Source organism: Otolemur garnettii, unplaced genomic scaffold (assembly GCF_000181295.1).
Source record: "Otolemur garnettii isolate 467f Iridium unplaced genomic scaffold, OtoGar3 scaffold00187, whole genome shotgun sequence".
Classification (NCBI taxonomy): Eukaryota; Metazoa; Chordata; class Mammalia; order Primates; family Galagidae; genus Otolemur; species Otolemur garnettii.
In genome coordinates, this window is record NW_003852582.1 from 1,471,985 (window position 1) to 1,484,303 (window position 12,319).

Sequence of the window (12,319 nt, forward strand, 5' to 3'; positions counted from 1 at the left end):
CACAGGTGCCGAGCCACTATTGGTGTTTCTAAAGGGTCCGGGCTGGGGATTCGAACCCGCCACCTTAGGTGTATGTGGCTGGCGCCTTAGCCGGCTGAGCTATAGGTGCCGAGCCATAAAATAGAATTTTAATCACCAATTTTAAAAGTAAAGATTTGTAAACCTTTTAAAAATACATCATTCACAGATAATACTATTACTATTTAGTATTTATTTTACTTGCTATATACACGTTGAATATCTCTTATTTGAAATGCTTGGGAATAGAAATTTTCAAATTTTGGATTTTGGAATATTTGCATTACATTTACCTTTGAGCATCCAAAATTTGAAATGTTCCAATGACTATTTCCTTTGAGCATCATGTTGGTGCTTAGAAATTTTTGAATTCTAGAGCTCAGATTTTGAATTTCTATTAAGCACTAACATGTATTAACTATTTAGCTCTCAATTACCCCTGTGAAGTAGGCTCTATACCTCTGTCTATTTTACAGACGAAGGCAGTGTTGCACAGAGAGGTTAAGTAACTTGTGTAAGCTTAATCACTAACGCATAGCTGGAATTGGCAGAAAAATGTGGTTCCAAATGTTTAATTTCAAAATTAAAAAAAGATAACGAGAGCTTTATTACTCCATATGCAAATATGTTCTATTCTGTTATTTTCTTTAAAATGAATTGAATGTAGATTGAAGCTTTTAATATAATCTAAAATTTTCTTGAAGAATAAATTAAAAAAAAATTCCTTCTTAGTTTCAAGGCACACTGGAAACCTGTTAACAATGCACTTTATTTTCATCAATCTAAGTCACATGCACAAAGTTTGAACATAATTTTCAGAATAGTTTAGTTTTGTTCCATCCACTTTATTGGAATTTAATCTGACAAAATTTAGGTTATTCTATGACTGTATTTGTTCATTCACCCCATACACTAGAATGATCTACATATGTATTATGAATCACACATAAATAGATAATCGTCAATACACAGGCCTTCTCCTGGGCAAGATACTCAGGTTTCACAAAAAAACTAGTCACTTCCGTTTCTGATACTTATATTAAGCCATGAAACTTTAAATCACATGAATAGTCTTAATTAAAGACAAAGTGTTCACAGACACTCTTCATCTTGCCTTTTTTTTTTTTAAGAGATAGAGTCTCACTTTGTTGCCCTCGGTAGAGTGCTGTAGCGTCACAGCTCACAGCAACCTCCAGCTCTTGGGCTTAGGCGATTCTCTTGCCTCAGCCTCCTGAGTAGCTGGGACTAAATGCGCTCACCACAATGCCCTGCTACTTTTTTGTTGCAGTTTCTCTGGGGCCAGGTTCGAAACTGCCACCCTCAGTATATGGAGCTGGTGCCCTACTCATTGAGCCACAGGTGCCACCCCTTGCTTTTTCTTAAATTAGAAAAAATATATATTTTTGTAGTGATGGGGTCTTGTTACATTGCCCAGGCTGGTCTCAAACTCCTGGCCTCAAGTAACTCTCCTACTTAAGCCTCGCAAAGTGTTGGGATTATAGGCATGAGCCACTGATTATAGGCCCCTTCCTCTGTTTTACATTAAACCCAAATAGTATCTTGCTTAATTTCTATGTCTATCTTCTTGCTCAATTTCTATCTTCTTTATGGAGATTCCACAAGCCCACACATATTTTTTCTTCTTTGAATTCCTTTAACATTTAGTATTTACATTTTATTATTATTCATTAAATCACAGCCGTGCACATTAATGCAATCGTGGGGTACAATGTGTGCTTGTTTTATATACAGTTTGAAATGTTTTCATCTGGTATGTTTTCATCTGTAAACTGGTTAACATTCATGTTTTTGACTGTTAAATTAGTTAATATAGCCTTCATGGGATTTTTCTTAGTTATTATGTTAATACATTTATATTCTACATCTAGTAAATTTCACATGTACCCTTGTAAGATGCACTGTAGGTGTGGTCCCACCAGTTACCCCCCTCCACCCATCCTCCCCTTCTCTCCCTCTCCCCTTCTTCTTGGGGTATAATTGGGTTATAGCTTTCATAAGACTGAGTACATACATAATAGTAAGACTGAGTACATTGGATACTTCTTCTTCCATTCTTGAGATACTTTGCTAAGAAGAATATGTTCCAGCTCCATCCATGTGTGTAAATACATTTAGTATTTACAGCCCTCATTTTGATAACCAGAGATTAAGAATAGAGACTATCTTATACTTCTTTTCTATTTTCTTCCCCAAATTCTCACATAATGCTGAATACATGGCTTACTGAAATATCTTTAGCTGAAATAACTTCTTCATTACTATTAACATTAACTTTGGTATTTAGGTATGAGTATTATGAAGCGTCTATCATGTGCCAAGGACTGGTATAGGCTCTAGAAATACAGGAAGAACAAAAGTAAGTTGCTGTTCTCCTTAAGCACCTCAATATTTTAATGAGGAAAAGACAGATAGTAACTGAAAAATTAATAATTCCATATAGTGATAAATACCACAAAAAAGTAAAGCACAGTAATGGTATGAAAAAGAGCCTAAGGAGCATCTCTCTAATGAACATTTGGAGTGAAATAAGCAGTAAGCCACGTAGATATTTAAGGAGAAACATTTCAGGGAAAGGAAACAGCAAGCATAAAAGCCCAGTGAGATGGGAATGTTCGGGGTATGTTCAAGAGAACAGTGTGGATGGTGAGGTAGCAAAAGAGCAGATCATAAAAGTCATGGGAAGAACTCTGCATCTTTTCTAAGCATGATGAGACACTCCAGCAAGGAAATACCATATTTAGGTCCTCTATGGAGGGGTGAATTTGTATCATAGGAAACCATGAAATACAAATAATGACTTACTGTGAATTATCTTCATTGTTTATTCTTTTGAGCTCCCGTATATGAAGATTTCTGACTCTTTCCAAACGTTCTAGTTCTGCCTGGATTTCTGCCTCTTCCTGAAAATGAAGAGAGGGGACTATAACAAGCTCAATTTATTTGTGATATAAAAAGATATTTTTACCCACGCCTTAACTTTTTACATTGATGGAAAGAATAATGTGTTATAAAGTACCACTGAGTTAAAAGACCAAAGTGTTTTTTCCAATGCCTGAAAGATGGAAAGAGATAAGGCAAAAGCCTATTTCAAGAAACCACCCTCCACATAAAATCTACTCCTAATGAGATGCTGGGTTTTATTCTGTACTATAAGAAATCTATTTTTATAATGTCTACACTGAAGGTGACTGCAAAGTAATTGGAAAATGACTTATAACACAAAATGAGCTGAAAATTTTATTTCTGGTTTATCTAAATTTTTATTTAAGAGGGAATAATTTATTAGTAGAAAACAATGAAAAAATTTTAGTAACAGTTAAAAGAGAAAGAAAGGAAAACAGAACTAATTCCTAGACATTAAAGCATTTGGAATACAAATACCCATGCAAAATAGAACCACTTTAGGTAAATCCCACTGCAATCCCAAAGAGACAGTATGGTAAAAAAATTTTAGAATGCTATGGTAGACCCTCAGTTATCAGAACAAATGTAAACAAATCCTAAAGAAATTTATTTTAACAATTATTTAATGCAAAAATAATTGATATATTTGTCTTATAGCACACAACATTTGGATTTTAAAACTAGACACTAAAATAAATAAGTAAACATATCACCCATGTCTTACACACATCCCCTTTGTCAAAACAAATTTAGTTTGAAGTTGCTGTGAGCAATGATGCCACCACACTCAACCCCAGGTTGACCAAGTAAGATTTTATCGCAAAAAAACAAACAAAAAACTATATTGAATATTACTTAAAGAATGGATAGGAATACGCCTAATTTCAGTGGAACTTTCTATAAATGCTCGATCTTAGAGTATTTTTGAATACATATTCGTTGAGTAAATAAATGCAGAGTGTTCATAAAGTTTTTGTGATATTTAAAATAGTTTTTTAAATTACACGTGAACTTTACACACCCTATATAGACTACCTTGGCCTAAATGTGGACCCAGTACAATTACAATTCTAGACCACATGGAACAGAGGTTATTTCTGAATGATACATTTGAATATTTCTCTATTTCCTTCATTCTTTTGCTTTTTTCCAGTAATTTATCCCTTGATATTGAAAAATCATTTAAGAAAAATTAATTTCTGAAATTTACTTTGAAAACATAAATATATTCACTTCATTCAAAGGTAGAAAATAGTAGTAGAAAGTCTATATCTCACACACACATGTAAAATACAAATAGGAATATTTTCAGTATTATCAAAAGAACCTAAATCTTCACAAATTAAAAAACTAAATCTCTAAGTAGGGTTGTTTATATTCTACTTATACTCTACTTAAGTTGTTTCTATTATTTTATTTTATTTTTGAGACGGAGCCTCAAGCTATCACCCTGGGTAGAGTGCCATGGCATCACACTCACAGCAACCTCCAACTCCTGGGCTCAAGCGAGTCTCCTGCCTCAGCCTCCCAAGTAGCTGGGACCACAGGCGCCCGCCACAACCCCCGGCCATCTTTTGGTTGCAGCCATCATTGTTCTTTGGCGGGCCCGGGCTGGGGATTCGAACCCGCCACCTTAGGTGTATGTGGCTGGCACCTTAGCTGCTTGAGCCACAGGTGCTGAGCCTGTTTCTATTATTTTAAAATTAAACACTATTTGTTGCAAAGATATTTAATATAGATTAGGCATTAGATGGCAAATAGAAAATTTCAAAATAATCTTAAATGAACATAAGTCTTTTATGAACATAAGTCTTAAATGAACATAAGAATTTTTGGGAGATTTTTCTAAAATAGATATACTAAATAGACTGTCTTAATTTAACTGATACATCCTCTTTGTTACAGCTTCAGTCACAAATTTTAATCTTAATGTTGAAAAGGTGATATCCTAGGAGATTAATAATCAACGATTCATTATGTGAACAGGAAATAAAATTAAGAGCCCTGGAACAATAACCTCAAAACACAGCCTTGTTGTCTCAATTTAATCATATAAAGTAGAATAATAAACTGGCCGTACAGGCAATGCCCAGGAATATCCAAGAATTTACATTCATTTACAGAATCTAGAAAGCAGTGACTTTTTTCTCTTCATATTACTAATATCTGTTGCTTTAAAAGTTGCATTAATTTGATTCTCCCACACATAAGAAGCTACTAAACATTTGGTAGGCTGGTGAAATTTTAAACAATCTGATAAAATTAGGAAAAGCCTATTAGAATGCCAGCTGAAATACTTGCTTTAACTTTTATTTGAAATTGTGGCACGGAGTGAATCATTCAACAGCGAGTTTATAGAAATTAAATTTTATTGAGTCATAAAATAAATAATTACAAGTTTCAACTAGGTGGTTGCATATAATTATTTGTTTTTATAATCTTCAGATGTCTATACAATGGCAGTAATCAATACCACAAATAAATACTTGAGAAAGAGAGAAAAATGTATGCCTGTGTCAGTAAATTAAAGCAAGTTTTTTCCCCTTTATCAAAAGTGACAAATATCTCCTATAAAGTCTTATAAAATAAAAGCACAGGCAAGCTTCATTCAGTTTGCATTGTTAATAAGTTTACTGGAAAAAAACAAAATGTTAGTCGCACAAGAGGAAAAACGATGGATTCTAGATATTTAAAGGAGATGTCAAAGGAAGGAACCATAAGTGAGTCTTATATACACACAAATAAACACAAATCTACCATAGAAATATAGTACATCTTTCATCGTATAACTTAGTATTTCACAGTATCTTGGATTGAAAAACAAAGTTACTCACTTCAGGGAGAAAGATAATTCTGCAACTCTAAAAATTCTACTGAGAATAAATGTACATATTACTGAATGTCTGTGTACTCCCAAATTCCTATGTTAAAGCCCTAACCCCTCAATATGATGGTATTTTGAGATGTGGTCTTTGGGAGTTAACAGTCATGATTACTGGCTTTCTGAGAAGAGACAACTCTCCTTCCTCCCCAACTTAGGAGCACAAAGAAAAGCCATGTAAGGACAAAGTGAAAAGGTAGTCATAGCCAAGCCAGGAAGTCAGTCCTCACCAGAAACCGAACCTTGATCTCTGCCTTTTATTATGAGAAAATAAATTTCTGTTGCTTCATCCACCCCGTCTGGTAGCTTGTTATGGCAGCCAGAGCAGACTAATACATAGACTTGAGCAAATGCTAGGGCAATACTGTCTAGTGCCCTGTCCTTGTAGAAAGGGGCAAGGCTTAGTTCTGGTCAAGCCCCAGGGTGTTTATAACAATTCAGTAGTCACAACAAGTAATTTATCTTTGGTACAAATCATCCAAAAGCTGTATCTTGTAGGGTATATACTCTCTTTCCTTGAGATTGACATTAACCTCAGGAACTAACCTTTTTCAGAGAATTCAGGAGAAAAGATGATGTTGGCTCAAAATTCACTACCTCAAACTCATGGCAAAACTAGGCCAGATTAGTAAAATGTAAAAGAGACAATCCAATTAGCTAAATTGTGCTTAGTATCAATCAATCAAAATTATCAATCCTAGATTCATTCACTAAACTAAGCAGTCAAAGCAAAGAAAAATCTAGAAGAAACAAAGAGATAAACAGCCTCTCTGGAAATAAAAGTCTCTTGGCTATTAACAATACAGTAGGGACATGAGTAAGAATAAGTTGTATTAAAGAGAGGTAGATTTGGTGATCAAATATACAGTAAAAGGCATGGCTCTCCCACTTAAACAGAAAAGAAACAATGGACAGTTTAATAGTGCATACGACAGCTGTCTTAACTGTTTTTAAAACAAGCTCCAGTGTTCTGAATTACTTATATAAAAAACAAATCACAAGTACACAACTGATTTCAACACTGTCTCATTGTTTAAGTAACCTGCAAAACCCAACACCTTCCAACAGTTTTAATTTTTAAGAATTTATAAGAAGATAAATTCTATAACTTAAGCAGAAGTTTGTCCCTCACCAGATCTTCAAAATAAAAATAACTTTCTATTTGTAATTAAAGTCTCTTTTGGCGACTTAACATTCCTTTGGCTCAATTCTCTTAAACCAAAAGTAAGTTATAGCAACGTGAAATTTCTGTAAAATCCAAGGTGAATTTGGACTTGGATGGATTTGAAGTATTCTTTAAAACTTCTCATAATGACAATCTTTCAAAAGGCAAGTTTTTTTAAAAAGGTGTATTATGTAGGTGGGAATTAAGGATTATAAAATGCATTTTTTATTTTGAGACAGAGTCTCACAATATCACCCTTGGTAGAGTGCCACGGCGTCACAGCTCACAGCAACCTCAAACTCTTGGGCTTAAGCAATTCTCTTCCCTCAGACTTCCAAGTAGCTGGCACGACAAGCACCCACCACAGCGCCTGGCTATTTTTAGAGACAGGGTCTCTTGCTTTGGCTCAGGCTGGTCTCGAACCTGTGAACTCAGGCAATTCACCCACTTTGGCCTCCCAGAGTGCTAGGATTACAGGCATGAGCCACTGCACCTGGCCTCTATAAAATGTGTTTATGTATATCAAACCAATATATCTCCTGAAAAAATTAAACATACTAATTTAAAGTTACTTAGCAAATTCTGAAAGTATGTTACCTATTATCCCCCTGCTGCCCCCCCAAAAAGGAAAATTGATTTCTAAGAACTGCCTTTCAATGAAGCCAAGACAAGATAGGAAGTATTTCGATATATCAATCTCAGTTTGCCTGTAATCTTAACAAAAGAAAATAACTTCTGTGTGGTATATTATAGAAATGGTAGAAGCAGAATAAAGCACAGAGCCTGGAACAGTCTATTCAATAACACCACCACGTTTCTTGGTTTAAGAAAACTTAACTCAGAATGAGGCTTCAATAACTTTAACATTATTTTAATAATATGAATGATATTAATCCCTTAAAAGTTAACATGTCTAAGTCTTCAAAAAAGTTAAGTTTTAATTTTATAAACTAATTATAATAGCATTTCTAAAAGTTTATTACCAGGAAAGTGAAAGGAGAAATTTAAAAAAGGCACTAGTAAAAGCTAATGGGAAGGAAGGGCAGTATAGAAAAAAAGGAGAAAATTACCAATTTACTTCAAATTTATCCTTATTTTACGTCACCAGATTATATGCTTTCCTACATCTTAAATAACATGTGAAATATGAACCAACAAATATGAAATATAAACCAACAAATCAACAACAAAAATACCCCCACCTAAACTGAACAGGTATGAATTCATCTCAATTTTGAAACTACTGCCTCATAACAATATTCTTCCTTGAATACGACTGTGTAAAGGCGTGGAAGGAGAAGAGATAAAAATCACAAAAGTATAGGCTTTCTTTCCTAACTATACAAATGCTCCCTCCACTCCTATCCCCAGTCACTAAACTAATTATTACTGATGAGAGTGTACTGAACCTTCCTTACTGTGTTTTACTAGATTGGAAAATTAATCTAGACCTTCTACTCTTTCTTCTTCTTCTTCTTTTTTTTTTTTTAAAAGAAACAGGGCCTCCTTCTGCCTTAGCCTCCCAAAGTGGCAGGATTACAGGTGTGAGCCACCTTGCCCTGCTGGAACTTTAATGTTTTCTTCTCTCCAAACTTCAATTTCTTCTTTCTTGGGTGGGAGAGGAAAAAGTGGTGATTTAGTCTCCCTTTAAATGCATATATACATACATTAGTAACCCTAACTGGGAATGACTGTTAAAACAGGCAGGTTGTGATTCTTTGTCAGTTCTTTCATTCTATAGTAATTAAACAAAACAAAACCCTACTTCTGCAGCGGCAAATAAACGTAATAATTCAACTGTCAAAAGTATTTAGTAGACTTCTTTAAAAAATTTATAGCTGCTTTATTATGGGAGTGAAATCCCTTCCTTATTGTTAAACACTAATCAGGGCCGTGGCACAAAGCCCTAGCACATATAGGTACAGTAATTCTCTCAGTTTTTTGCTTCCTTTCAACCTAGTCTACAATCTCATTACACAGACATACCTATAAATGGCATGGAAGGGCCAATAGCCAATCAACTATTTTATCTTTTTTGTGTGTGAAATAGTAATCTGTGGGCTTAACTTACACAACTGAATTAATTAAACCCTGATCTGATGGCTAACATGACTTCTAAGAGTCTTTCCAAGGCTCAGGGCCCGTAGCTCAGTGGTTAGTGCGCCAGCCACATGCACCAGGGCTGGTGGGTTTGAACCCGGCCCAGGCCTGCTAAACAACGACAACAACAATAAAAAAAAAATAGCCAGGCATTCTGGAGGGCGCCTGCAGTCTCAGCTGCTTGAGAGGCTGAGGCAAGAGAATCACTTAAGCCCAAAAGTTGCAGGTTGCCATGAGCTGTGACACTATAGCACTCTACTGAGGGTGACATAGTAAGACTCTGTCTCAAAAAAAAAAAAGTTTTTCAAAAATGTCTGTAATTCTATGGCCTATATAACTATTAGATTAATATTAAACACTAGGAAAGTAAAATGCCTCTACATTTTCAGTTTGTTAACTGAATATTACTAACAAGTTGAGGTATATGATTCTTAGGAGGGAAAAACAGAGTCAGAAATGTTTGTAGATCCGTGAGAGCAGGAGCTAAGATCATAAACACTGAGTTTTCTCATCTACAGTTAGTTCCACGTTCTCAACATAGATATCTTTTATAGATTATTGTTATTATTAAATGGGAAGCAGTAGTGAGCACAGAATGTCAAGTGTAGAATCCCAGCCCTCTTCTTGGATCCTTTCTTGAACCACACCACCATCAAGAACCTCATAATATTCTTCATGGGCTTAACTGTGACTTTTTCTATTATAGTGTACTTTTACTAGAATTCCATTGAAAACTACCACTAAGTAGCATATTTTTTTTGTTTGTTTTTTGTTTTGAGACAGAGTCTTCGTTCATCTCCCTCGGTAAAGTGCTGTGGCATCACAGGTCACAGCAACCTCAAACTCTTGGGCTCAAGTGATTCTCTTGCCTCAGCCTCCCCAGTAGCTGGGACTACAGAAACCCACCACAATGCCCAGTTACTTTTAGAGATAGGGTGTCGCTCTAGCTCAGCCTGGTCTCAAACCTGTGAGTTCAGGTAATCCACCTGCCTCGGCCTCCCAGAGTGCTAGGATTTCAGGCATGAGCCATGGTGCCCGGCCCTATTGCTAAGTAGCATCTTGTATTAGGTTCTACCGAAACATAATGTACAATGTGGTTGGCTTTAACTGAAAGAAGAATTCCCAAAAGATTTCTTCTAACTGTGGCTACAAATATAAAGGTGAACACATAGATTTAAAGATTAAAGCCCTCTAGTATATTGCTCATTACTTCATTTTCATTAAGGTGACAGGAAACGTCACATATGCAAACTTATTCTTTGTGGTCATACTAAGGTTTTGATAAATCAGATGAAAATGGTATTCTAGAAAGAAAGACCAAAGGAGATACCAAATTTCAAGAATATTTGGGGGTGTCAATTCACCTAAAACCAACGCCCTGTATTTTCCACTGTTCAAAAGGCTTGTAGACAATCCATTGTCTTCCATTTCAACTAGTTGCATGGTCCACTGTGAAGGAATGAGAAAAGAGCTCTGTACTTGTTCTTGACCTGTAAAGATTTCATCATGGAAGATTAATACTGATGCTGCTGCTGCCTGTTACTGGTTGTTTCTCTTTGCAGGTGCCAATATCGGTCAGAGAACAGGATTTCAGTGGCAGAGTTGTTGCTATACTGTTATCTCTTCAGAACGGAGGCACAAGGAGAGATGAATGCCACATCGCAAGGAGCAAAGGAGAGAGAGAGAAAGAAATGGTGTCAGGTGGCATGTTGGATGTGATTTTTGTTTTAGTAGAGATTGAGATGACTGTAAATTGTTTTAGCTGCTTCCTTCGGTCTGCAAAGATACATTTGTGTTGGTGCTGATGATTCTTGACTAATCCTGTTTCAATTACAAAGTGGTTATGTTCTTCCAATAAAACTTCTGGCACTTATATATTCAGGGCTTTTAACTCAAATAAACATACTCTCATATACACACAGCAAAACACACACATTAAAGCCAATCCCTACTATACTGTTTAATATTCATCACTGAGATGATAAACTTTTTACATGCATTTGCTCCAATTAATCAAATATTTAAAATAAAAAAGCAAATTCTGGAGACTAAAAGTAAAAATCAACATATACCCATATGGTGTTCATATCATAATCCTGAATAACAGCAGGATTGATAATAGTTATTGGTTCTAATAACTTTCCAAATTCTTACTTCCTCATCAGTCTATGGTATTATGATTGGTAATATTTATCTTTTTAAAAAATATTATGACTATGGCAAGAGTATTATAATGAAGTTAGTTTTTCAGGGATTTTTTTTTACGCTATCTATGTTAATGTAGTGATAATCCTTGAAAGGATATCCACACAGTTTTCTTCACCTCTAAAATAATGACTTTACTATACAATCAAACTAGCAGAGTTTTCAAATCACGAAGACAAACCCAAAAATGACATGCCACATAAACTCTTCGGTCACTAGAATTTATCAAAGACTGGTATCAAGACAAGATCAACCATAAAAGCAAACTGACAGATGGTTAGTTAAACCCACAGGTATCATTAGTAGCTCTGCCTCAAAGGAATAACTTTTTAAAGTTAAGAAATTACTCCCTTTGCAACTGCAGCTTTTAGAATATGGCAATTGGGGAAATTTATATATAGTTACTCGTAACAAAAAAATTACTTGTTCTTTTTGAAATAGTTTCAAGAATAATTTCTATATTCTCCGCATATTTTATTATACAGTTCTAGTCTGTGAATCTTTAAGACACATAAAAATTATTTTAGAGAATATTTTTAGTTTTTACAAGCAATATACTTTGTTGACCTTTAAAAATAAACTAAATAAAAATCAATACAAATGAAAATCAAGACATCAGCTAATAATAAAGAAAAATTCTTGTTTATACAAGTCTAACATAATTCCCAAGAGAGAAAATTTGTGAGAGAAAAGGAAAGTGTGAAAAATAATTTAAAACTACCTCCTTTATCTGTAATCGAAACAAAATAGTGTATTTAAAAAAAAATTTTTTTTAGAAAGAGCAAACATTCCCACTATTCTAAGAGAAACACAATGGAAGCTATAAATCAATTAGTTCTTCTGAATACAAAGGATCACCTTTCTATTAATCTACAACGAAAGAATTCTAAAAATAAATCACATGAATATATAGCCATTAAAATAGGAGTAAGAGGCTCGGCACCTATAGCTCAACCGGCTAAGGCGCCAGCCACGTACACCTAAGGTGGCGGGTTCGAATCCCCAGCCCGGACCCGCCAAACAAC

General features: G+C 34.9%; 1 protein-coding gene across 1 annotated transcript in view; it reads right to left on the reverse strand.

Annotated features, from left to right (window-relative positions):
• The window catches only part of TLK1 (tousled like kinase 1), a 149,358-nt gene that overhangs the window by 29,035 nt on the left and 108,004 nt on the right, over window positions 1-12,319 (reverse strand). Inside the window, exon 13 of the mRNA XM_023507552.1 lies at window positions 2,841-2,939. Within this exon, the coding sequence (XP_023363320.1) occupies window positions 2,841-2,939 (99 nt within the window). The remainder of the gene's footprint in view (window positions 1-2,840; window positions 2,940-12,319) is intronic.